General features: G+C 55.4%; 1 protein-coding gene across 3 annotated transcripts in view; it reads left to right on the forward strand.

Annotated features, from left to right (window-relative positions):
• The window catches only part of NTN1 (netrin 1), a 211,441-nt gene that overhangs the window by 121,310 nt on the left and 62,773 nt on the right, over positions 1–27,358 (forward strand). For all 3 annotated transcript variants that reach the window (XM_051825185.2, XM_051825184.2, XM_051825183.2), the window contains exon 3: positions 23,219–23,407. In XM_051825185.2, coding sequence (XP_051681145.1) covers positions 23,219–23,407 — 189 coding nt within the window. The remainder of the gene's footprint in view (positions 1–23,218; positions 23,408–27,358) is intronic.

Below are 27,358 nucleotides of genomic sequence, written 5' to 3' on the forward strand. Positions count from 1 at the left end.
TCTTTTATAAGGATTTATTTATTTTATTTGAAAGTTAGAGAGAGAGAGAGAGAGAGGTCTTCCATCCACCAGTTCACTCCCACATGGCCACAACAGCTGGAGCTGGTCCAGGCTGAAGCCAGGAGCTCCTTCTGTGTCCCCTACATGGGTGGCCAGGGCCCAGGCACTTGGACTGTCATCTGCTGCCTACCAGGTACGTTAGCTGGAAGCTGCATTGGATGGCAGAGTAGCTAGGCCTGGAACAGACATTTGGGGTATGGCATGTGGTGTCCCAAGCTGTGGCTTAATGTGCGGTGCCACAGTGCCTGCCCCAGAACAAGTGCTTGCTCTGTACTGAAAATCTGTTATCATTCCACTCAGCCCTGTGCTTCCGGGGGTTCCCTACACTCGGCACACAGATGCTTGGTGCTCGGAGTCCCAGTGCAAGGAGAACGGCAGCCATGGCCACTGGCACAAGGAGCCCACAGAAGTCAAGCCTGAGGCCAGGGATCTGTTCAGGGTGGTTGCTCGCTAGGGATATTTACAGACCTGAAATGAACATAGCCTTGGGGCCAGTGCTGTGGCACAGCGGGTTCATGCCCTAGCCTGAAACGCCGGCATCCCATATGGACGCCGGTTCAAGTCCTGGCTGCTCCTCTTCCAATCCAGCTCGCTGCTGTGGCCTGGGATAGCCGTAGCAGATGGCCCAAGTTATTGGGCCCCTGCACCCATGTGGGAGACTCGGAAGAAGCTCCTGGCTCCTGGCTTCAGATGGGTGCAGCTCCGGCTGTTGCGGCCATCTGGGGAGTGAACCAGCAGATGGAAGACCTCTCTCTCTGTCTCTATCTCTCTCTGTAGCTCTCTTTCAAATAAATCCTAAAAAAAAAAAATAAAAAAGAAATGAACATAGCCAAGACTTCTCACTGGACTCCTTTTTTTTTTTTTTTTAAATATTTGTTCATTTTATTTGAAAGGCAGAGTTGCAGAGAGAGAGAGATAGAGATAGAGAGAGGTCTTCCATCCGCTAGTTCACTCCCCAAATGGCCGCGATGGCCAGAGCTGTGTCTATCTGAAGCAGCAGCCAGGAGCTTCTTCCCAGTCTCTCATATGGGTGCAGGGGCCCAAAGACTTGGACCATCTTCTGCTGCTTTCCCAGGCCACAGCAGAGAGCTGGATAAGTGGAGCAGCTGGGACTCGAACCGATGCCCATATGGGATGCCAGCACTGCAGGCAGCTGCTTCCACCTGCTACTCTGCAGCGCCGGCCCCTGGACTCCTCTTCCTGCACAGCTTTGGTGCTGGTCCAGAGAGAGGGCAGTAGTCCCATCTCGGGGCTTGGTGCTCTGGTTTGGGAGGCTTGCCCCTAAGTGCCAGGCCTGGGGAGGGGGCTGCAGCCTTCTAGCGGGCACCCCTGTTGGCGTGTCCCCACTCCAAGCCCTCTGGATTCCCTTACTCACATCCACCCCAGTGGTCCCAGCAGGCCCCGTGTGCCCACTCCCCACCAGGCTCAGTCTCCCAGCTTGGCTGTGCTCAGTGCATCATCCCCTCCGCCTGCCCCGCTCTTTGCTTGCAATGGGAGGCTCGCTGTTCTGCTGGGAAGGGTTGGACAGCAGCTGCCACCTGGCTCTGAACGTGCCCCTGTCCCTTGTACCTTCACATGCTGCCCACCCTGCTGCGCCCCCAGGCAGCCTTCCCGCCAGCCAGGCTGAACTTGGCTTCACGTGCTCAGCTGCTTCTGGCCCCCGGGCCCCTGCACTTCCCGCCCCTGTTCTTGGAAGACTTGGCTTGTCTCCTGTTGCCAGCAGTCGCTCATTAGCACTCCCTGGAGCCGGTCCTTAGCCCCTCGCCCTCATCAGACCCTTTCCTGACCCCCAGGATGGAGGATTAACTGGAGTCTCCTGCTCCTCCTTGGTGTTGCTCCACTTCCTCCTCCCTCGCGTCCAGGCTGGCCCCAGAGCACAGGAGAAGCCCCGCCTCTGCAGGACTGGACCTCTATCTGGCTGGAGCTGTAGCTCCCTCTGCAGAACAAGGTCCTGGAGCTCCCTGGAGCAGGCACGGTGGCTCCTTGCCTGTGGAGCCCTCTCCCGCCCTTCTGATGGGACTTCCCTTACTGAACAGAAGGTTCTTCCACAGCCAGACCCCAGCTCCCTCTCCGGCCTCCCCTTCCTCCCTCACCCCTGCCCTCGCCTCACTGTGGCAGAGAAATTGAGGTTGACAGTCAGCCCTGATCTCTTTACTGTGCAAAAAGGAATGTGCACGCCAAATAAATAAATAGAATGGCTCCTCTTGCAGGCTCCTGCTGTGCTTCGGGGCCCAGGAGGGAGGCTGCTTCTCCAGCGTTCCCCATGGTACAGGTGCTGCATTGCTTTTCTCTGCCCTGAATTTCATCCTCTCTCCTGCCTCTGCCTTCTCACACCCAGCTCCCATCTGCCCTTCAAGGCCTGGCTCAAATGACACCTCCTCCCTGAAGACTTCCCTGCCTGCCTCTGGGTTTTGTCTCCCTGTATCAGGGCCTGGGATTCGAGTTGTGTCCAGGTTCCGTGTCCCCTCCCACCAGTGAGGATGGTGTCTCCTGGCATCTGTGTGTCCCCAGGTGAGGAGTGGAGTGTGCTGAGTGAATATTTGTTTCTGGCTGTGTCCCCAGTACATAGTGCCGGCATGTCATGAGCATTCGTGAAGATCCGTCCAGGGAATGAATGAATGAATGGACAGATGAACAAATGCGTGTCTTGCCAGGCCAGCCTTCCTGCACCCCACCGTGAGGCCCCGCTGGTTTGCATGAATTCTGGTTATTATTACTATTATTTTTCCCAGCGAGTGACTTTAAATCATCGCTAAATGATTGCTCAACACAAGAGCCCCTCCAGGCGGGTGTCTGGCGTGGTTTGGATGCAGCTCAGCACTTCATTCCTGTCCCCAGATTGCTCATTGTTGCATTTGCATGAGATTTAGTGGCGAGATCCTGCCCCAGGCTTAGGAAGCTCCGCTAGACCTTCTCCTGGGCCCAGGCTCACCCAAACGCATGTGGCTGCGATTTTCTTAGGCTCTGCCCTCAGCAAGAGTATGCCCCAGAGAAGAGGACGAGAGTGTCCTGCTGCCAGGAAGCCCCCGTCTGTCAGGGCCTTGGTGGTAGGACCCCAGACCCTGCCTGTCTGTGACCTCGGCCCTGGGCCTCTCTCGCTCTGCACGTTGTCCCCAGTGGCCCTGCAGAAATGGAAGACAGAGGCCAGAGGGACTCTTGTTCCTACCTGGCTCTGGCATCTCTGGCCTGTCAATCAATCCATCTGCACCTGCTCATTGGGCAAGGCCCCGGTACTGACAGCTGAGGGCTAGGTGTGGGGTGGGGAGACAGAGTGGGGAGACATAGGAGATAAGGTTGCGAGGCAGCTGTGTCAGGTGCCAGCCTAGGGGCTGGTGGTCAGAGCTGGGGAGCCGGGCAGCACTTGGGACTGTGGGCTAAAGGTGGGAGCAGGACGAAGGTCCTGGAGGTTGGTCAGGATCCTCGAGGGTGGAGCAGCTCCCCACGGGTGTGCTCCAGGTCACTGGTTCCTTCAGCTCCGGGGGCTGCTGAGCAGGGCCTGGCTGGCTGGGGTCTCTGGCAGATCCCCTTGATTGTACCTGAGTGTGTGTTCAAATATTACCATTTGTGGGCATAGGGTATGGTGGAGGGAGTCAGGAAGGCTGCTCTGGGGCTCGCTGGTGAGCAACGTGGAAGAGAGGTCTTGGGCATGATGCCGGCACAAGGGACTAGGGAGGCTGTGAGGCCCCTCGGATGCCAGGCTGAGGAATCTGCCCGTGTCCTTGAGGCCATGTGAGGCCAGTTTAGGGTCAGACGAAGGGCCTCTTACATTAGACCCATCGACTGGGCAGAGGAGCAGGCATGGGAGGAAGGAGTGGGGCAGGAGCCCAAGCCTAAAATTTTGTGCAAAAAGTGGACAGAATGAGGGCAGAGGAAGACCCTGGTCCCAGCAGGCAGTCCTGGCCTCTCAGACCCTGCACCTGCTCTGTCAACACCAGCCTCCTCCCAGAGCCACACACTGGGTGACATCAGGATCGGAGGTGAGGCAGGCAGGAGTAACCTGGCGGCTGTGCTATGGCCCCACAGGCTTCAGTTGCAAGAGAAGGGGTTCGTGCTCCCTCCCAGGCCTCCGGTCCCAAGATTCCCTCACCGTCTCCAGAAACTCAGCCAGTCTAGCATCTCTTAATTAGTGTTTGCCTAGCATGCTTCTGTGTGCAGTGAGAGAGCAGGAGAGAAGTCAGCTATGGCCATCACCCTCAAGCACTCACGGTAGCTACATACAGTTTTGGTCAGTGACCCTCGGTAGAGATATAGTTGCCATTATGAGTCATGCCCCGTCTACCTGTCTATCAACCTATCACCTACCCATCCATCCATCCATCCGTCAATCATGTAGCTACCTGTATATCCACCCATTTACCTGTCTCCATCCACCCATCCATCATCTATGTATGTATTTGTCCTTTTACCCATCTACGTCCATCCATCCATTCATCCAACAAGTCCATCATCTGTGTATCTATCTACCTAGCTATCTTTCCATCCTTCCTTCATCAATTTTCTTTCTGTCCATCCATTCACCCATCCATCCACCCATCCATCCATTCCTCCATCCAGTCTATCCATCCACCCATCATCTACCTATTCATCCATTCACCCATCTGCATCTATCCATCCATCCATCACCTACCTATCCATTTATCCATCTAAATGCATCTATCCATCCACCCAATCGATCCATTTATCCATCTATATTCATCCATCTTCTCTACCACCTGTCAATCATCTGTCACCTTTCTATCCATCTACTCACCCATCTACATCCATCCATCCATGCTTCCACCTATCCACACATTCATCTGTCCATCCATCATCTATCCATCTAACTATCCATCCAGTCACCCATCTACACCACCCAAAATAAAAGCACAATGAACCCTTACTAGGTGTGGTCCACCCTGATACTTCCTATTTGCTTCTGTTATTTGAGTACTGCCCACCATTCTGTCTCATCATCGGCTATTGGGTCCTTACCTGCAGTTTGGTGAGTGCTGGCCTGCCTCACTGGAGGCTTGAAACCAACACTCAGCAGTTAGAAGGAAAAAGGACTCTGCTACCCATGTGGGCTTCGCATGCAAAGTGGGAGGTGGAGCATCGGAGGCTGAGCTGAGCGGGGGAGGAGAGGCAGCAGCAGGGGCCACATGGGGTACAGGGGGGCTTCTAAAGAGGGGAGCACTTTGAGTGTGTTACCCGCCAGTTGGTGAGTGTCAGGGGACAAAAGAGAGGGGCTAAGTGTATGAGCGAGAGAGGGGAGAGGCAATGGCTTGTGTTCCCTGAAGAGGCAAGAAAGGGCCTGGCCGAGCCCAGGGAGGAAGGAGGCGGTGGGTCCTGGTAGCAGTGGCTTCAGGGATGCAGGAGTTGGAGGGGGAGGCCGTGCGATCCCAGCATGGAGGGTGGAGATGGTGGGGGTGGAGGTGGGAAGAGGGTAGAGAGGTTTGAAATAGGGAGTGGGAGAGCTGGAAGTCCTAAGGAAAAACTTCTTCCTTCATTGCTTAAAAAAGTTATTTCTTGAAGAGGCAGAGTGACAGGGGTTGGGGAGTGGGGAGAGAAGATCTTCCATCTGTGGGTTCACTCCCCAAATGGTTGCAACAGTTGGAACTGGTCCAGGGCAAAACCAGGAGCCAGGAGCTCCATCCGGGTCTCCCACATGGTTACAGGGGCCCAAGCACTTGGGCCATCTTCCGCTGCTTTCCCAGATGCATTAGCAGGGAGCAGCCGGGACTTGAACTGGCACCCATATGGGATGCTGGTGTCAGAAGCGGCAGCTTTACCCACTGCACCGCAGTGGTGGCCCCTCTGACTTGAGTTTTTAAGCAATGTGGTCAGGGCAGGCCACTGAGCTGGGATGAGGACGTGAAGAACGGCTGCTGGGGACAGGGGCGGCCGTGGATCTGTGGACATGTCCTTCTCCCCTATGGTGTGGCTCTCAGTTTGGATGGGAGTAGCAGAGGGAAGAGAAAGTCATGGTGATGAAGAGATCACAGGCCCGAGGGCCAGGGCCTTGGCTTGTGGTTCACGTGGGTGTTGCTCGGTGCAGAGGTGGGGCCAGGAAGCCTGGAGGAGGTGGGCAGACCCGGGCTCAGGCAGGGAAGTGGTGCCCCGGTGGCTCAGGGCACCTAGGTGTGAGCGCTAGTGTGCTGTGCATGTCTGCAGCAGATGGTGCAGAGGCAGACTGGGCAGCCCACCCCTCCTCTTGGAGCCTGTTCTGTCCTCTCCTCCCTGTGACATGGAGACCCTCGCTCCTGCTGTGCTTGCATGGTGGTAAAGAGACTCTGGGGGAGGGAACTCCTGGGGACAGCACTTTTGGCTGCTCAGAGACAGGTTTGTCCTTCTACGTTCTCCATCCTGTCCCAGACAGGAGGCTCCGGAGCCTGCTCTGATCTTGCACCTGTGGTTGCAATCAGAACCACTTAAAATCACAGGCATGGGCATGCACTGTGCCAGGCCGGTGCTGGAAGGGTTGTCTCTGAACCCTAGAGGGGCACGGGCCTTGCTTCCTGGGGGAGTGGGGTCTGCAGGGACCAGGGGGCTCCCCTGGGTGACCCCTGTATGGGACGGACATCCCCTGGTACCTGCTCAGGGTGAACTCATCCCGTGTCGGGACCACCTCTGAGTCGGCGTCTCTGGCATGCAGTAGTTCACAGATGTGTGATGGCCAAGGGCACTGCACTGGCCTGGGAGCCCCATGGGATCTGAGCTCATGTGCTCCCAGACACACACACACACACACACACACCCCGCCCTGCTCCCGCCTTACCTCCAAGTTGTAATGAAGCTGAAAGTGAGAGGCTGCCACCCTGGACTGAGTGTTTTATGGGCCTTATCTCATCTGATAACAGGGGTGTTTGTAATCACTCTTCTTTTATTGACCAGCAAAGAGGAGCAGGGAGGCATCAGGTGACAGGTGGAAGATTAGGCCCTGTCTGGGAGCTGCCTCGCAGCCCCAGCTCCCTGCCTCAGTGGCATTGGCGCCCGGAGGAAGCCCTTCCTGCCTGCAGCCTCACGCTCCGCTCGATTCGACTCCCGCTGTCTCAGCCTGTTTGCATTTATCAAGTTAATTCCTTTTCCAGACAGAACCACAGACCAGCGTCCCTGCCTCCACGAGCGTGTCCCCCTCCCAGGGGTCCTGTCTGCCCCACGGCCATTGCTCGAGCTTCAGGCCAAGGAAGGGCCAGAGGGAAGTCGAAGGGGCCCTGAGGTTGGCCAGGTCCAGGCTGTGGAGGGCCGTAGGTGGGGTCCCAGAGTCTCCCCCTGTGAGTCTGGCCGCTGGCTTCCTGGTGGCGGGGGCAGGCGCATGAAACCCAAACTCTGGAGGGAAATTTACTGCACAATAAAGAAAGAATGGGCCGCTTTGGGGACAATTAAAGCCACATTACTGTGGAATTACAGAGGACGCCTGGGGAATTAGCCACATCCAAGGCAGCCAGAAGCTCCAGGGCCAAGAAATGTGGAGCATTCACACGCGGCTGGTACCAGGAAGCTGTCTGGTTTCCAAACCCCTTAGTTTGAGGGCAAGAACAACATGTGCAAAGACTACCTGAGCGGAGCCAGGATCATCAAGTAACTCCGCCCAGCCCAACAAGTGCCTTCAGGAGTTACAAAAACGAGCCAGGTCCTTGGGGAAGAAGGGCTGATGCCCACCGCTCAGTGCTGGGAGAGGGCGAAGCTCTGGTCCCCAGTCTCCCCTGGGAGCTGTGCGAGCTCGGCCTGGGGTCTCGGCATCCTCACCTGTGAAATGGGGAGAAGTCTGTAAAATGAGGCCTCTAGGGTCTGCAGCAAAGTGCAGCTGTGTAGTCTTGGGTGTTTGCATCTGAGGCCTCCTGGAGCACCCATAGGGTATGTGTGCCTGGGCGTCTGGATGGGGAGACTGAGGTTGTGCAGGGGGTTGGGGGTAGGGGGACCCTGGCATCCTGGCCTCATAGGGAGGTGGTTGAAGAGTAATGGCCCTGGGGGTGCCTGGTGCTCACCGACCCCTGCAGCGAGGGACTGGGGTCCTGGTAGCAGGTGTTGCCACTCCATCTCTGAACGCCACCCTCAACTCCCGCCTCCTCCCTAGCTGTCACTCACTTCAGCCTTGGGCCAGGCGTGGCATGTGTCCTCTGCCTTCTCTTCCTTGGAGCTTGGGCACACACCAGGTTCTAGCTTAGATGCTGCTGCCCACTTTGTGAGTGAGGCCTAGAGGTGGGGATGCATATCTTCCTATGGACACCTTGGGACGCGGTTCCTAAGCAAGCAGCAAAAGGAGGCTGGATTGCCTCCTACCTCCTGTAACCTTCCATTGGATCACAGAACTGGAGGGACCCGGGAGTCTTCAGACATTTTCGGGGACTCCCTCCCCTGCGACCATGGTCCCCTCTCCTGCGACCATGGTCCCCTCCCCCCAGGTGCCGGGATGGAGCCAGGCAGCAGGATGCCCGCCATACACTCTGTTCCGTGAGCCAGGTGCTCACCCGTGCTCCAGGTCCCCAAAACAATTTGGGGGATGAGGGGAGGGCTTGATTCATTGCGGGACTCTCATCTGGGGGCTTCAGCGAGTGGCTGGGGCGGTGGCCCCTGGTGCCCAGATCCTGGGGAGATGATCAGAATCCTCAACAGCTGGTGCTGCATGGTGCTGACCTAGCAGAACAGATTGCCCCAGGCCCTGGGGGTGCTCGGCGAGTGGCTGGGTTTAGCTGAGCCACAGCTGCCCCCCTGGGACGTCTGGCTGGAGAGCCACCATCTCGCCATGAGCAGGGATTTGCCATGGCCCTGGGGCTGTTTTCCACTGTAACAGATCCGCTGGGAGATCCTTCCAGAAGGAGCATTAGGGTTGGTGTTCTATGAAGAAATCCCCCTCGATGACTCACCGGCCAGTCCTTGCTGTGTGCACAGGCCCTGCCCCCACAGGACCGTTTGCAGACCCCAGCTCAGGTGTTAGAGTGGCAACAGGGCTGGTCCTAGCCTCATACCGGGGATGGATCTCCTAGCCTGGAGGCTGGACAGGGCCTCCTCCAAAGCCTTCTGTGTGGGAAGGCCCTGGAGCTGAAGTCTCCTGTGCCATGTTCCTGTTGGTCAGCTGGAATGTGCTGGTCCCTATCACTCCCTCTGTTCTGCATTCTTCAGCAATGTGACTTTTGAAGGGCAGAGAGAGAGAGAGAGAAAGAGAGAGAGAAAGAGAGAGAGCGAGCGAGCTAGCATGCACAAGTTCCCATCCATTAGCTCACTCCCCATATCCCTGCAACGGCAGGTGCTGGGCCACAGCTCAAATCTAAGAACTCAGTCTGGGTCTCCCATGCAGGTGGCAGGGACCCAAGTATTTGAGTCATCACCTGCTGCCTCCCGGAGTGCACATGAGCGGGAAGCCGGATTGGAAATGCAGTTGCTGGGGCTTGAACTCAGGTACTCAGATATGGGGTGCGGTGGTGGTGGTAGTGAGGACATCCCAAGTGGGATCTTATCCACTCTGGCACATGCCTGCGTGGTGCTGTGCGTTTTAGGTGGAGTCTTTTGTTGTAACCTGTTGGTCTGATTAGAATGACTGGATTCAGATTTGGAGTTGAGATTCTGGTCTGTCCCACCCCAGAGCAGGTCCTGATGAAGATGACCTTCTTTGGGTAAAGATTGTTGGTCACTCACATCCTCCTTGCTACTCCTGGCACAGCAGTGTGATCCCCTGGGGGGCATCTGTGCATGCAAGGTTGGGACCTGCCAGGGGATGAGCAGGGTCTCTTGGGAGCCTGGATTGCAGCAGAGAGTGGGGATCTGTCCACCCAGCATTGATGGTGGTGTGTGTCCAGGTGTGTGGTCATCCAATGAGCTCTTCCCATTTGTGTCGATCTCCCCGTGGTTGCAGGCACAGGGTTTCTCTTCTTGGTGAGCAGATGCAGAGACAACAGAGACTGGGGAAGAATGAGCTGGCAGTGGCCACACAGGAACTGATGACTTGGGCAAATCCTTTGAGTGTTTTTTTTTTTTTTTTAAATTTGACAAGTAGATTTATAGACAGAGAGAGAGAGAGAGAGAGAGAGAGAGAGAGAGAGAGAGAAAGGTCTTCCTTCCATTGGTTCACCCCCAAATGGCCGCCATGGCCGGCACTGTGCCGATCCAAAGTCAGGAGCCAGGAGCCAGGAGCCTCCTCCCAGTCTCCCATGTGGGTGCAGGGCCCAAGCACTTGGGCCATCCTCCACTGCCTTCCCGGGCCACAGCAGAGAGCAGGACTGGAAGAGGAGCAACCGGGATTAGAACCCAGTGCCCATGTTTTTTTTTTTTTTAAATACCCAACAGGATTCATTCTTCCCAGATCCATGGACTTGAGGGACCCCTTTGAACCTCTCCTGGGACTTTGGGGTGCTGACAACAATTCGAGTTGCCTTTGACACAAACATACTTTGTTGACACCATTGCATGTCTCAGGCTAAGCGCATTGGATAGGGACTCGGAAGGTCCTGGAGGCAGGGTTGGATGTAATTCTTGCTAGCAATTCTGAGCTGGAATTCAGATTTAACTGGGTGGCCTCTCTTTCTGTTCTAAATCCAGCAACTCTAGCTGGAGAGTGCATTAGAAAAACAAGGAGGCTTCTTGGTGTTGACCTGGCATGGCTCTCAGGGACCCTGGCTCCAGCCTGGTGCTGTCCACAGCCAGGAGCATCTGTCTGGGGGGCTCTCGGGGCCCCTGTGTGTGGTGCCCAATCTCGGCAGCAGTTTAGGCCATGGTTTAGGCTGTTGTCTGGAGCTTACATCGTAAGTCGGAGTTCACTAAATAGTTAAATCAAGCCAATGTTCTTGCAACCTGGATCCAGCTTCTGACTCCAGCTTCCTGCAAATGCAGACCATGGGAGGCAGCAGGTGATGATTCAAGTAGCTGGGTTCCTGCCACCTACATGGGAGACCAGGATGGAGGCCTTGGCTCCCAGCTCCAGGCCTTTGTGGGGGTGAACAGTGATGGGAGCTCTTTCTATCTGCCTCTCCAATCAATCAATCAATCAATCATCAGTCAAGGTCCAGCAAGGAGCAGTATGGCCTGTGGGCTGGTGGTGAAGGGAAGAAGGGGAAGGTGACCCTAATGGCATATTTTCCCTGCCTGTAAGTCACTAAGATTCTCCCTCTGCCCCAGAGCCTGGCCCGGCCTGTGCCAGGCTCAGCGATGGAAGCCATTGCCCATGGGAATTGGCTGCAGGCAGCAGGAGCCAGGCTCGGCTGGCGCTGTGGGCCCATCAGCCCACCTCTGCCCCTCTCACGAAGCATGTGCCTCATGTGCACCGGCTCCTGGGAGAAGCAGCTGGAAGGAAGCCCCCAGGGCAGCACCAAGGCATTGGGGAGGGCAGATTTGCCCAGCGAGCCGCGTGGCTCAGAGGATTCCACTGCTGTAGGAGCTGCCGAGGGGGCTTTGCTCAGATGGTGCTGTCCACATTGAAAATCAAATGAATTCCATGAGCTGGGGGGGGCCTAGCCCCCCTCTTTCTGCCCCAGACCCTGCTGCCCTCCCCCAGCTGGGGATCTGGAAAGAGCCGTGGACAAGCTAGGTGATGAGTGGGTCACTGCTGGGGGGGGGCGCCCGTTCCTCCTCTCTTCCATGTGACTTGAGGAGTGAACTGGGAGACCCTGGGAGGCTGCAGTAGCCCCAGGATCCTGCTTTTGCCACAGCCTCCCCCGATTCTATATTTGGCTGCCCTTGAGCATGGGTGGGGGTAGGGCAGGGTGCCAGGTAGGGCCCTGTCATCAGGAGGAAGGGAGTCCTTACATTTCTGGGCCTCCACATTGCAGTGGTTTTTTGCTTTTGACTGACAAGACAGTTTGCATCCTGTGGACAGTGGACAGACATGGAAGGTTCCAGAACAGGGCAGTGATAAGAGGAGGGGGATTTGGAAGAAGAGAAGGACCCGCTGGAGGTGGGGATGGCCTAGAGTGGGGAAGCTGCATGGAGGGCCAGGCCTGATGTCCCTGAGGAAGGTGGCCGGGCAGGACCAGAGCCCAGCCCCCGCCTCAGCCCTCAGCCCTGGGGGGGGGGGGGGCCTCTGGGCAGGGAACACAGCAGACAAAGAAGATGACTGCTCGGGGCTTGCCCAGGCCTCTCTGCGGAGAGGGGCCGGGCTGCAGAGAGGGTGTGCGTGCAGAGGGAGTCCTGAGCTGTCCTGCCAGGCAGCCGTGGGCCCGGGAGACATTAGCTAGGAGGAGATTCCAGCAGAGTCTGGGGCTGGGCGGGGTGGGGGAGGCGCAGCAGCCATAAAAGGGCAGGGGAAAGAAAAGGCAAAGATGTTTACAGAGAAGAAGCCAGTGGGAAAAATGACTGAGAGGTCAAGACTGGGGAGATGCAGGTGGGTGGGGGTCACCTCATACGGGGGAGGGGGCACCACAGAGCCATGGCTGTGACCCCGGGGGGCCTCTGCCCCCCACCCCTTAATTGCACCTGTGGCTCTGATCCCTGGCTCTGCAAAGCACCTTCCCCAGAGGTTGGCAGGGACCTGGTGGGAGCCGCGCTGGCTGCTGGGTCCCCCTGTCCAGGTGGAGCTCAGGCTTCTGCCTGGAGAAGGGGACAGGACCACCCCCTCATACGCCCGACAAGGAGGTCTGGCAGGTGGGGACAGTGCTGCGGCAGCTCTTTTGTCTGGACGGAGGGGCCCCCCAGGTGTGAAGGACTTGTGGCTGTAGTGTTTGCTCAGCCTTGTTAGTGGCCTGGAGGACTGTTGACAGAGGGTCCCTTTGTGTGCAGACTTTGCTAAAGCACTCTAAGCCCTGGGCAAACACAGGCCACTTATCTCCAGGGGGGACTTATCAGAGTTCATCGAGAAAGCCTTGTCTTGGCCAGCTCCCCTGCCCCTTGCTACACACCTCCATGGACTCTGCCTCTTGTCCCTTGTGTTTCTAGGAGCAGAGATAAAGCGCAGGTGAGGAGGGGCAGATTTGTGTCCAGACTGGTGCTTTCACATCTAATGCCAGGCTGAGTGCCTCTGTCTCCCCAGAGGGGGTCCCGTCAGAGATACTTGCGAGGGCTACTTGGGCTCCTCTCCCAGGCTGGCCAGAGTGGAGTCCCTCTGGCTTGTTGACCTCCATTAAATCCTCCTACAGACATCACTCTCCCCACCCAGGCCCAAAAGCAGACTATGGACCCCCTTTATCTGCAAGGGGAATTTTCCAAGACTCCTGTGATGCCTGAAATAGAGATGGTACCAAAGTCTAGATGAAGGGACTCCAGAAAGGTCGTGGAAAAGGGAATTAAAAGATAAATTTATTTTGGTGCAGAAAAACATATTGAAATCCACGCATGTCTTTTTCATCATATGTGTTTTCCATGATTTTTTTTCAAGACTCCATGAATGTATAGATTTCAAAATTTTTGCACCAAAAGTAAACTTATCTTTTAGATCTATTTTTCCATGCACTTTTTTTTTTTTTTTTGACAGGCAGAGTGGACAGTGAGAGAGAGAGAGACAGAGAGAAAGGTCTTCCTTTGCCATTGGTTCACCCTCCAATGGCCGCCATGGCTAGCGCGCTGCGGCCAGTGCACCGCGCCTATCGGAAGGCAGGAGCCAGGTGCTTCTCCTGGTCTCCCATGGGGTGCAGGGCCCAAGCACTTGGGCCATCCTCCACTGCACTCCCTGGCCACAGCAGAGAGCTGGCCTGGAAGAGGGGCAACCGGGACAGAATCTGGTGCCCTGACCGGGACTAGAACCTGGTGTGCCGGCGCCACAAGGCAGAGGATTAGCCCAGTGAGCTGCAGCGCTGGCCTCCATGCACTTTTAAAAATACTCTTGAGTGTTTTTCCTATTCAGGTGTACATACTTGAGATAAAGCTTCCCTGGATGAGAGGAACAACAACTAATAATAAATGTAACAATGTGACCATATTGAAATGAAAGCTACAGGAGTGTTTTTTTTTTGTTTTTTTTTGTTTTTGCCTCTGAATGTCTTACTATGCTGAGATGACCCAGAGCTACATGAGAGAGGCAGGCAGGTGAACAGCGTTAGGCAGTGGTTGGCCGCCATGACAGCAGGATCAGGGAGGGCACGTGGCCTGGTCATTAAGACGCTGGCATCGCACCCTGGAGTGCCTGGATTTGATTCCTGGCTCCGGCTCCTGATTCCAGCTTCCTGCTAATGCAGACCCCGGGAAGTAACCAGTGGATGGCTCAAGTAATTGGGTTCTTGCCACTCATATGGGAGACTTGGATTAAGTTCCCAGCTCCCTGCCATTGTGGGCATTTGGGGAGTGAACCAGCAAATGGGAGCACTCTCTCTCTCTCTCTCAGTCCTCTCCTTCTTGAGCCTTGATGATATTTCCTGTTCTCATCTGACCATGAGTAACTGAAACCAAGGAAAGAAAAACTGCAGCACAGGGGGACAGCTGTACTTTCCTCTGCCAGGTACCCTGGAGAGTGTCCTTCCCCCTCCCTTCTCCCTAGAAGAGCCTGTGGCCCCCAGTCCTGTTGGCTGCTCCCCTTCAGACACTGTCGCCCTGTAGAGACCTTGTCCCCTCCACCACTGTATTACGGTGTCATCCAGTTCCACTGCACTCTCCCTGCCCCAGCAAGTGGTCCCGCTGCTCTTTCCATGGCCCTGCCACCTGAGTGCTCCCCTCCTGAGCCCCAGACACCCTCCCCGAGGCAGCTGGGCTTGGGGGAGCCTGTGCATTGATCCCCTGACCCTACCAGGAGTGTTTGTATCATGCGTTGGAGGTAGTTGGGGCCAGACAGGAACCTAGAGAACATCAGACCCAAATGTCTTCATTTTTCAGATGAGAACACCCAGGCTCAGAGGGGCTGAGTTGCTTTTTAGGGTCACACAGTTGGAGGGGTGGGGGGCAGGGGCAGAGCTGGGATTTCGGCCTGGGCCTCCCAAACCTTGTATGGCTGTGCCACTTCTGTACCCTGCCTAGCTCCAGCTCAGATGTCCTCCTTTCTCCTCTGCATTACCTAGAGCCCTGGTTCTTCTTTATTATTCATTCACTCATTTATTCATTTGCTTGGCAGAGTTACAGACAGAGAGAGGGAGAGACAGAGGGAGAGAGAGGTCCTCCATCTGCTAGTTCACTCCCCAAATGGCTATAATGGTTGGGACTAGACCACGTTGAAGCTGGAAACCTGGAACTCCATCAGCATCTCCCATATGGCCGGCCAGGGGCCAACCACTCGAGCCATCACCTGCGGATTCCCAGGCACATTAGCAGGGAGCTGGATCAGAAGTGGAGGAGCTAGGACTTGAACTGGTGCCCATATGGAATGCCAGCACCACAGGTGGTAGCATAAACTCACTGTGCCACAATGCTGGCCCTGAGCCGAGGTTCTCAATGTGTGGCCATCAGCCCAACACCACCTGGGACCTTGTTAGAGACCACATCCTTCTGGCACGGAACTCCCAGGGATGCGTGGGGCGGGCATTGCTGGTGAGTCTATGCCCTGGGTTTGAGAACTGCCCCACATTGGGGTCTTGGTAGGGGCTTAGTCACTGCTTAAAATGAAAATCATAGCTCAGTAGGAGGAAGAGGGAGCAAAGCGTGGCAGTGTCCACCCCACGGGAGCCATGCTTCTCAGCCCCGAGCCCAGCATTTCCAATCGGTTATTGAATGCAGAAGCCACTGAGCAACCCAGCAGGAACAGGTTCTGTTGGGGACGTGCCCGCGTGCCACATCCTCCCTCCCATAGGTGCCGTGGCGCCCCGTCCTGTGCCCCGGCATGGATGGACTCACTGCCAGCCATCTTCCTTTTAGACAAGTGAGTTCTGCACTTCTGGAGGATGTTTGTCAATGGATTGTAAAGAAGTTAAAGCTGAAGGGGCACAGTGGGTTAAGCTGCTGCTCGTGATGCCGGCATCCCACGTCAGAGTGCGGGTTCGAGTCCCGACTGCTCCCATCCAGCTTCCTGGGAAGGAAGTGGATGATGGCCTAGGTACCTGGGCCCCTGCTTTCCATCTCTCGCTCTCTCTCTCTCTCTCCTCTCTTTCTCTCTCTGTACCTCTTTCATTCTGTCACTCTGCCTTTCAACAAGATAAATAAATCTTTTAAAATGAAGTTGAAGCAAGGCACTGGAAATGATTGCAAACCCTGGAGCCCTTGACTGGACCCATGTGATGTCCCCTGGGTCTTCCCAGTGGTTGCCCTTCTCTTTGGCTTCCTCGACTGGTCATCACTGCGCTGGCTCTGGCCGGGTGGCCTCTCTGGTGACATGTTTGGGAGTTGGCACCCAGCTGTAGAGGCGACAGTGGCAGCCTAGGCATCCAGACTTTCAGCACATCCAGGTGGAGAGGAAGGGACCACATCTGTCATGCTCACTGTTACCTCCCCAGCACCTTGCATAGCTCCTGGGATGGAGAAGGTGCCCAGTTAGTATTTACTGATGCATGAATAAATCCACCTGCTGCCAGGTTTGCCAGAAATGAAGTGAAACCTGTAGTCTGGGCTTTGATGGTTTGTGAATTTTTTTGCACTTATGACCATGTCCTGAAGCTCCACATGAAGACACAAAAGGCTGCAGGTCCCAGAAATGCTTGGGCCAGTCCTGCCTCAGCTCTTGCCTACCAGGAGCCTGTTGAGAGCCCAGCTCAGCATGGTCCCCAGATGCCAACAGGTGCCAGGGCATGGGGACCATTTCGGGAGATGCTGGTACCAAGCTCAGAAGGATACATCCTGGGGGTGGAATACTTAAAATGTGTAAACCAAGAGTCAAATGATTTATTTAAAAACTAGCATACCAAACAGAGTAGCAAAAGAATAAATAAATACAAATGGCCTCACACTCTTAAAAATAACTCTCAAATATTTTTATGATTCTGAACCAATTATTTAAAGAGAAGTTTTTTTTAAGTTTTTGTTAAAAATTATTTATTCAAAAAGCAAAGTGATAGAGAAGGAGAGACAGAGAGAGACCTTCCATCCACTGGTTCACTCCCCAAATGGCTGCAATGGCTGGGGTTTGGCCAGGTGGAAGCCAGGAGCTGGGAACTTCTTCTAGGTCTCCCCTGTGGGTGCAGGGCCCCAAGCACTTGGACCATCTTCTGCTGCCTTTCTAAGTGCAACGGCAGGGACCTGGAGTGGAAATGGAGCGGCTGGGACTCTAATTGGTGCCCCTATGGGATGCTGCATCACAAGCGGTGCCTTAACCTGCTGCCCAATGCAAACTCCCTGCCCCAGGCACTGCCTTTCCCTACCAGCAGGGCTCTCTCTGCACACAGTGGGTTCCACCCCTGCTGGTTCTTTGCAGCGTAGCTCCAGGTGCATCAGTTAGTGCTGCTGTGCAGGCTAGCAGCTGGGGCGTCACCTGGGAGCCTGCATTTTCCAGGCCCTGCCCCGGGCCCCGTACTCAACATCTGACCATGATCCCCAAGTGACCCGTGTGCACGTGGTGTTGGACACTCTGTCCTTGGGCCCTGTCCTCGCCGTCTTGAGTCAGGAGGTCACAGCAGAGTAGCCTCCCTGACCGTCAGCTCCTACAGCAGTGGTCACAGCTGCATGTTCCAGGCCCGTTGTGCAGTTGCTATGCCGCTGCCCGTCTCCCCTGTGACCCCGGAGGGCAGGACTCTGTCTTGTGTGCCGCGGTGGCCCCTGAACTCACACCAGCACCTGGCCTTTGAAAGCCTGCGATGGAGCATATGCTGCAGAGCAAATGACCGTCTGCACAGAGTCAGTGCGGAGACGGCAGCAGAGGGGAATAAAAACCCTTGTAACCCTGGAGATGGGGGTGTCACAGGCTAACACAGGACCTTGGCATCTTGGGCTGAACGCTGTGTTGTGGGGGCTGTCTTGTGCATTGAGGGGTATGTGGCAGCCTCTCTGGTCTCCATCCCCAGATGCAAGCAGCTCCTTCCTCTCCAGTCATGACAACCAAAAATGCTGTGGACCTTGCCTAAGGTCCACTGGGGTGAGGTGCACTGGCCTTGGTTGAGAATCACCATCCCAATCCCTCCCACTCTGGGTTGAAACACTTCGTGCATGGTGAGCAGGTGCCCTGGTGCTTACTCAGCAGCCAAGGAGCCCCTGTACCCAACCCTGCCAGTGTCCTTCATGCTCTGTTCTGCCCTGTGACCTGGACACGTGGAAATGTGCCACTAGCCATGACCAATCTGAGAGAGATCGTACCCTGGCATACCAGGGTGGGAGGCAGAGTGGGGGACCACTTGCTTGCATGCAAAGCCTGCTCAGGGTGCTCATGTGAGTTGGTTATTTTGGTTGGTTCAGCTGCAGATGCCTGAGTCCATTATTCCACCAGGGTGACTTTTCAGTAGCCCTGCCCTTGGAGGGAGGGCAGAGGAGAGGCCCCGAGGCCAAGAGGGGTGCCCCCTGATGAGGCCCATGGCCAAATGGCCTTTTCATCCCACTGAGAGCCCCAGGCCAGAGTCTCTGAGAGTGCGGTGCAGGACATGACTTAGAATGTCTGCCGCTGCTTTCTGGGCCTGGGACGGTGCTGGTGGATTGGGGCTTCATTTATCAGCCTTTTTGTCATCAGACCCACAGATGCAGATGAGGTCTCCCTGTGCATTCTCTATGCAGCGTCCTCGGGAGTGTCCAGGACCCTCGTCTGCACAGGGCACTGCCGTCTGCCTGAGTGGACAGGAGCTAGCTGATAAGTTGAAACAGCAAGATGAGCTCAAAGGAATTCGAAACAACAGTAAAGAAATGTCACAAGGCTGTGTGTCTTTTTTTTTTTAAATATTTTATTTGAAGGTAGAGTTATAGATAGTGAGAGGGAGAGACAGAAAGAAAGGTCTTCCTTCTATTGGTTCACTCCCCAAATAGCCACAATGGCCGGAGCTGCGCTGATCTGAAGTCAGGAGCTAGGTGCTTCTCCCTGGTCTCCCATGTGGGTACAGGGGCCCAAGGATGTGGGCCATCTTCTACTGCTTTCCCAGGCCATATCAGAGAGTTTGATTGGAAGAGGAGCAGCCTGGACTAGAACTGGTGCCTATATGGGATGTCGGCACAGCAGGCAGAGGATTAACCTATTGCACCACTGCGCCGGCCTCAAGGCTGTGTCCTGTCGGAGTGTCGTCCAGGCAGTGACTCCTCTATCCTGTTTGTTCATCTGCTTACCTACCTACTTGCCCATCATCCATCCATCTCCCCACAACTCCATCCATCTGTCCATTTACCTACCACCTACTCCATCCAACCACCCATCCATCCATCCATCCATCACCCATCTACTTACCTACCTACTTGCCTATCATCCATCCATCCCCCTATAACTCCGTTCATCCATAACTCCCCCATCCAGTCACCTACCTCCCCCACTTCCATCCACCCACCCACCCATCCAACCATCTCTTCTTCCTCTCATTGGTACAACAAAAATTGTTGAGGCCTGCTTTGGGCTGGAGGACATAAGAGCCAGTGCTGTCCCTGGCCTCAGTGAATCCACACCATTAATGAGAGCGCTTGTCTCACTTGATCAAGCAGTATGCTGATGTGGAGGCTCCTCTGCCCCCTCCCTGTGTGAGGTAGGGAGCCCTTGCACAGCAGAAGGGCCTCCTCCATCTCCATGTCCCACGTAGCCCACGGCAGAGCTGCAGACGGGAACCTGTGTGGCATTTAACTGATCTCAGTGGAATGGCAATTCCAGGTTGGTGGGAGAGGTTCTGAGGAATGTTGGGAGCTAGGAAGTAGTCCCAGGCATGTGTGAAAATAGGACTTTCTGATGGAAAAGGAAAACAGGGGCCCCTGTTTCTTTCTGGTCTCCAGTTGAGTGGTGGAGAGGGGGAGAGGGGGACCCTCTGGTGCTCCTACCCCCTACTCCTCGTTTCGGCCTGGACCTGAAATGCAGCCACATGCCATGTATCTTTGGTGGGCCCACATGGTAGCAGAGTGAAGGCTTAGAGGCCGGGGTTCCTCTGTGTGCTTGAGGGATCCCCGGAGAAGAGGCAGAGCCCCCTCCCCGGCTGTGCTGGTGGCTCGGGCTATCTCTGCATCCCCCACCCCCCCTCCCCACCCCCCAGGCTGACCTCTCTTTGCACAAAGCTGCCCTTTCCTTCCCGCCTTGAAATCCGATAATGAAACTAATACCCAATATTTTTGCCTCTGAGAGAAGGAGGAGGTAAACAGGAAGGCATGAGGGGATTAAGGTGCATTTCTGAGGAAGGGGCTGGGGACAGGCCGGGCGTTGGGTGACACCTCTTTGTGGCGCCCAGGGATCCAGATGTGAGCTGCTTTGCCCGGTGCATTTTTCCATCTGCGTAGAGAAAATAAAACAAAGGGGAAAGAAAACAAGCAGTAAAATACTTTGCACAAGTCTGAGCGTGGGCGCTTGTCACTTGATGTCCTCTGACAGCTCGCAGAAGGGGGGAGCCGGGGGAGCCCTGCCTTTTGATGTTGGGCCCTGGAGTTTTCTTTTGTGCGACCAGTTGTTTGGGAGGTACCTTTTGTTGGTGTCAGGTGCATATGAGAAAGAGATCCCAGCCCAGGCTTCCCCTTGGTGGTGGAGGTGGGGGGGGGGGGGGTAAGGGGGTGCCCAGCTCCCAGGAGGGGCTCCGAGGCCTAGGCCCAGGTTTGGGGATGCAGGACTGGGCAGGTAGGGGGTGGGCCTCTCGTGGGACAAGGGAGGCCTGAGGAAGTGAGACCTGGGTGAACCTTCCAGGTCTGTGTCCCTGGGCAAGTGTGCCAGGCTCTATGGTGACTGTGGTTGGAGGAAAGACCCAGTGGACCTGGAGCCAGGGGACCTGGGCTGGCTGCTCACTACCTCTCCCTCCGCAGCCCCCAGCACCCTTGTCTGGCTGAGTCCAAAGAGACAGTGAGTGTGCATCAAGTGTGACAAGTGTGACATTCCTAGGTAAGGCAGAGTGCAGCCGCAGCTTCTCTGCGCCTGGCTGAGCTCAGCCCTTGGGGACCCTTAGTGCCACTTCCAGCAGTCATTTTCTGGTCTGGTTTGGCTTCTGGCTGCTTCCAGACTTGAGGGCGTGAGCTGCCTTAGGGTCTCCTCCAAGGCCTTGTTCATTCCCTGTTGTAATGGAGTGACTCATGGGGGAGTCATTGGAGGGTGGGTCTAGAAGAACACTTAATGAAGTTTATCATAACATCAGAGAGAAAAATTAAACATGCAGATCTTTTAAAAATCACAAATAAAAGTCGTATCTGAGTAAGAAGCTGGTAACAATATTTGTATGGTGGAAAACACAAACAGTTTTAAGCCATTGTAAGAGCACTGGACAGCGTGGGGGAGAAACCCACTTTATTTGAAAAATGAGCAAATGGCATGAACAGGCAATGTACAGAAGAGAAATTATAAATAGGAAAATACATGGAGAAGGCATCTGGCCTCCCTCATAATCAAAAGACATGCAAATTAAAATCATGTGTATGTTTTTCCCTCAGATTGGCAAATGCTTAAAAAAAAAAAAACAAACAGTGATGATACCCAGTGTGTCCTGTTGTTCTTTTCAAGGATGTGACAAGTCAGTGGAGCGCTCATATCCTGCTGGTGGGAGGCTTAGCTAGTACAGACTTTTTGCAGGGCACTTTGGCACTTCGGATGTGAAGTAAAAAAAAAATGTGGATCTGGAATTTAACCCAACAGTGCTGTCTTGAGAAGTCTGTGCAACAGGCAGAGCAGAGTTCAGATGCACTTGTTCAAAGGTGGTTCAAACAAAGGTGGTTCAAAACCAAAGATTGGTTGAATCCACAGATGCAGGTGTGTGGATAGGAAGGGCTGACCGTGTGGCGCTGAGGGTAGCCTGTGGAGCTCGGCTCCCAGGTGAGGGGACGTGGGAGAGGCGGCCCTGGGTTCAAACCCAAATCTGGAGAGATGAGTGCTTCAGAAGGCTCATGGAAAATGGAATCAGAAGATGAGCTTCTGTAGGAGTCTGTTTTTAAAATAGAATTTTTAAAAGATTTATTTATTTGAAAGGCAGAGTTACAGAGAGAAAGGGAGATAGAGAGGCAGGGGCGGGGCGGGGGGGGGCACATACATGGGCCATCTTCCACTGTCTTCCCAAGCGCGTTAGTGGGGAGCTGGATAGGAAGTAGAGCCACTGGGCCTGGAACCAGTGCTCATATTGGACGCCAGTGCCGCGGGAGGTGGCTCAACCTGCTGCACCACAAAGCCGTGCCCAGATGCATTATATTAATGTATATACCACAAACTTTTCCAGGACCCCCTGTATACATAGATTTCAAAAAATTTTTGCACCAAAATAAACTTATCTTTTCATTCAGTTTTCTGTGAACTTTTTGAAGTGTCCTTGTAAAGGTTTGGGAGTAAGGGGCCAGGGCTGATGAGGGGTCCAGGAGACAGGTCCCAGGGGCATTAGGGCAGTGGGGAGAGGGTACCGAGTCCCCAGACAGGTGCACAGGGAGGAGATGGAGGGAAGCAAGCCCAGGAGGGGGGAAGTCAGAGAGGAGGCAGAGGAGGGTCCAGGGCAGAGCAGACCCTCCACAGAACTGAGCCATCAGGGCTGACATTGGGAGGAAGGGGGTGCACCTGGCCCCAGAATCCTCCAGGGCAGGGGCCTTGAGCTGTGTGCCAGTCTGCTCAGCTGCTGTGACAAGCACGTGGGATTTTGGAGGGGTGGTCCTGAAGCACCAGCCTCTCATCCTTTGGAGCTGGGGGGGCGGGGAGGGGGAGGCGGGGTGCGTGTTTTTTTTTTTTTCCCAAGGGCCCTTTGGATCTTTATAACATTATTCAACAGCCACACACAATTGTCAACCTAGAAGTCAGCCTGCTGTAGATTTATGGAATTTCAAGTCTCACCTGCAGGTTGCTTTAGCAGGCCAGACCCAGGGATTTCTTAGCCCTTGGGCAGGACATTCCCTGCCCCTGCTCCGGAGGTGGGAAACCCGAGCTCCAGGTGTGGGTAGTGTTGCCACCTCCTGAGGCTGCCTTCTCCCTCTGTCCTTGCCGTGCCGTGCGCGCGCATTGCTGGTGTCTCCTGGGGTGTGCAGATGGCCTTTTTGTAGCTTGGACTAGGACCTGCCCGAAAGGCCTTGTTTTAATCCAGTTACCTCTTTGAAGACCTGGTCGCCAATGGCAGTGGCTTTTCCAGGGAGCGAGGGTTAGGACTTGAGCATGCAGATTTGGGGGCGGTCTCTGCCACGGTTCTCAGGTCCTTGCCAAGGGGTGCAAACAGGGGGAGCTGCACACCTCTCCCTGCCCAGCCCAGCAGCGGGAATGGAGAAGGGGCTGGGGAACAGACTCTCACCCGGCTCCCACGGGTGCCCAATCTCCCAGCACGCCATGCTGAGGGTCTCTTCCTGTCTTCCCCCGCAGCCTGTAACTGCAACCTGCACGCGCGGCGCTGCCGCTTCAACATGGAGCTCTACAAGCTTTCGGGGCGCAAGAGCGGGGGCGTCTGCCTGAACTGCCGCCACAACACCGCCGGCCGCCATTGCCACTACTGCAAGGAGGGCTACTACCGCGACATGGGCAAGCCCATCACCCACCGGAAGGCCTGCAGAGGTAGGCAGGGCAGCCGTGGGCACCCCACGACTCCCTCTACCCTCCCTCCGTTCCCCGTGCCCCTTCAGTGTGTCTTCTTTCTGGGTTCCCTGCAGATCTGCATGGGCTGAGGTCATTCTCTCTCTCTCTCTCTCTCTCTCTCTCTCTCTCTCTCTCACACACACACACACACACACACACACACACACCCCTCCCTGGTATTTGGAGGTGTGAGCCCAAACAAAGGGGCGCGGAAGACAAGGCTCAAAGGAGAAGAAAGGAGGAGGTGTGATCCCCTAGGAGGGTGTGGGGCTCCTGCCCCTGCTATCGACACCTCCTCCCCTCCCCCTCCAGGGTTTCTCCTTCGCGCAGGTGTGCCGCATACCATGGGAGACTTAAGGCCAGGACAAAGGACTCTCTTTTCCCAAACCCACGCGCTTCTTCTTTGGACGTGGGCCCCTACCCCTGCCCCCAGTCCCTGCGCACACAGGACCAGCGTTCTCCGAAGGAACATCTAATCCATTTGCAAATAGCTTCACTTTTCAGAACAACAAAAAAAATTAGGAGATGGGAGACTCTATTTTCGTTCTCTGAAGCAAGTGCTAATTTCTTAACTTTCGGCTGTTTGTTTTTCTCCCGCCAACAACAATGAGGTTGTGGTCAGCTGACCCAGGAGCCTGTGAAATGCCAGAAGGCTGAGCGGTGCTGGAGTGTGTGCGATGTGGAGTCTCCCTGCCATGTTAGCTTTTGGGAATTCTGGGAACCAAGGTTCTACCAAAACTTGGGGCCCAGCTACTTCCAAGGAGATAACCACTTCGGGGGGCTCAGCACGCGCAGGGTCCTGAGACACGTGCACAGCAAGAGGGCCCTGAGCTGTTGGCAGACCGAGGCCCAGGTGACGAGCTGCAGAAGGGACATCCTCCTGGAGAAGTGTCAGTTTCCAGGCGAGAGAGCCACCAGGTGCTGCAGTTGTGTGCAGGACTTAACTGTGTCATTTGCAGGGCCCAGTGCACAGCAGGTGCCTTATTCCGAAATCATGGAGGGCTTCAGAGCAGTCGGTGGCAGCGGATCTGCAGCCAAGCCGGCCCCATGTTGAGCAGGGGGCCCGCACCTGACCCTGCTTGCAAAATCCCCACCAGGTTCCCAGGCTGCCTCCTCCAGGAGAAGTGTCAGTCCTGAGTGCACCGGGATGAGCAGCATGGCTCCCAAGGTGGAAACAGGCTCTTCTTCCCCATCTGTGGACTTACAGCTGCCGCTGCTGGTAGCCAAGAAAAATTTGAGCATCAGGGTAGCCGGGCTGTTTCCGGGAGACAATGCCCCCGCAGGTTAGGGCAGAGGACTAGAATGGTAGCCCAGACAAAGGGAAGAAAGATTTGTCATGTCCTGGAGATGTGGGCAGAGATGGCTTTGGCTTTTCTTTCATTTCTTTCTTTCTTATTTAAATTTTAAAGATTTATTTATTTGAGAGGTATAGAGTTATAGACAGAGAGAGGGAGAGACAGAGAGAGAGATCTTCCATCCGCTGGTTCACTCCCCAAATGGCTACAGTGGCCGGAGCCAGGCAGATCTGAAGCTAGGAGCCAGGAGCTTCTTCTGGGTCTCCCACATGGGTGCAGGGACCCAAGGACTTGGGCCATCTTCTGCTGCTTTCCCAGGCCACAGCAGAGAGCTGGATTGGAAGTGGAGTAGCTGGGACTCGAACCAGCACCCACATGGGATGCCAGCACTACAGGCAGCAGCCTCACCCACTATACCACAGCACCAGCCCCAAGAGAGATCTTCCACCTGCTGGTTTGCTCCCCACATGGCCACAATGGCCAGGGCTGGGCCATAATGAAGCCAGGAGCCTCTTCCGAGTCTCCCACATGGGTAGCAGGGGCCCAGGTACTCGGGCCATCTTCTGCTGCCTTTCCAAGGTGCATTGGCAGGAAGCTGGATCAGAAGTGGACCAGCCAGGACTTGAACATATGGGACACAGACATTGCAGGTGCTGGCTTAACCTACCGTGCCACAACACCAGCCCTGGCTTTGAGTTTTCAAAGAGCATTGTTGGAAGGTCTCCAACTCCTTTACCTGGACCCAAAGCATCTGTTGAGTCTTTTACTAAAAAGAAGAAGAGGGGGCCGGTGCCGCAGCTCACTAGGCTAATCCTCTGCCTTGCGGCGCCGGCACACCGGGTTCTAGTCCCAGTCGGGGCGCCGGATTCTGTCCCGGTTGCCCCTCTTCCAGGCCAGCTCTCTGCTGTGGCCCAGGAGTGCAGTGGAGGATGGCCCAAGTGCTTGGGCCCTGCACCCCATGGGAGACCAGGAGAAGTACCTGGCTCCTGCCATCAGATCAACGCGGTGCGCCGGCTGTGGCAGCCATTGGAGGGTGAACCAATGGCAAAAAGGAAGACCTTTCTCTCTGTCTCTCTCTCTCACTGTCCACTCTGCCTGTCAAAAAAAAAAAAAGAAGAGGGAGTCCAGAATCTTGTAAGGAGCTGCCTTGTGCATAGATTTCTTGAAGGTTCAGCTGAGAAGTTTTAACTAACAGTGAAGTGGCTGCTCAGATGGGCATTCCAGTGCCTGTGGGTGAGAAGATCTGTGTTCCACAAGGAAGGGTACCGGTCCTGTCTTATCATGCATGTCCCCCAGCAGGAGGAAGGAGCCAGGCCTTTGTCATCTCCACCCTCCCCTCTGATGCTGTGGGCAGGGACAGGGACTGTGAGTCCTACCCACTCACCATGAGAGGTGCTGGGAAGCCACTCCAGGGCCTGCTGCTCTGGCTTCTAGAGGGACAGGTGCACGCCGACGAGGGAGTACTCCTGGTTTATAATTGGCAGCGTTATGGTCAGCCTTGGTGGCTGTTTCCCCTTCTACCCTGGACAGCAGTTGTCCCCAGCTCTGGTGGGGATCCTGGGAGAAGAACTCAGGAGAGAGGAAAATTTAGGGTGGATTCTGCCTGGAAAGACACAAATACCGCCCTGCTGAGGAAGTGTGGCAGGGAACGGGGAGCGCTCAGTGCCTCTTCATTGAGGAAGAAAAATAACAAATGCTTCAAGGATCCTGCCTTCTGATTGGTGAGGGAAGACATTGCTTCATGCAATCTGCCTTCTGATTGGTGAGGAAAGACAATGCTTCAAGGACCCTGCCTTCTGATTGGTGAGAAAATACATGTGGAATCTGCCACATGATTGGTGAGGACTGTGCTTCATGGAACCTGCCCTTCCGATTGGTGAGGAAAGACAAGAGCTTTAAGGATCCTGACTCCTGATTGGTGAAGAGAAGCCATGCCTTCTGCATGACCGATGAGAAAACATCTGTTCTGTGACAGGGGAGCAAAAAAAAATACGACCTGAACCACCCAGCTCTTTTCTGTCTGCTCTTTCCTTTCCTGGCGTTCCCCGCCTTAGCAGAGGTGAGCGCTCTGAATTCTCACTTTCCCCAAGGGACCCTTTCTCCCAAAGAGGGACCCTGAGATGGCGGTGGGAATCAGCCTTGGGGACAGTTCAGATGCCCTTGGCCTCAAGGCCCCATGGGTAACCACCTGCCCTGGAGGTCTTCCCATGGGGCCTTGGAGCCAACCCCCACCCCCACCACCACTTGTCTGCCTGGGGCCTCACAGAAATGGCTCCCTAGTGGATGCACTTTGGCCCCAGCATTTTGCTTTTGGATGCTTTGCCCTGTGTGTGGCACCACCCCCAAGTCCCAGGGAGCCCCGTCATAGGCCCTGGGGAGGAGGCCACACTTCCTTGCTTTGTTACACAGGGGCACTCAGCAAAGCTCTGAGCTCCCAAGTCAGGTTGGGCATGGCCTGGGGGGGGTGGGCGCCCTGTGTACTCCCTGACTTCCCAGGGCCTGGGAGGGGTCCCAGGCAGGGGGCCGAGGCCACCCATACACTGCTGGCGATTGGCTGACTGGGGCCTTGTTCGTGGTGGAGCAGGGGTGGACCCAGACAAGAACAGCCTGGAGCAAGGGCATTCGGTCCCCAGGG

The sequence above is a fragment of the Oryctolagus cuniculus genome, chromosome 17 (assembly GCF_964237555.1).
Source record: "Oryctolagus cuniculus chromosome 17, mOryCun1.1, whole genome shotgun sequence".
Taxonomy (NCBI): domain Eukaryota; kingdom Metazoa; phylum Chordata; class Mammalia; order Lagomorpha; family Leporidae; genus Oryctolagus; species Oryctolagus cuniculus.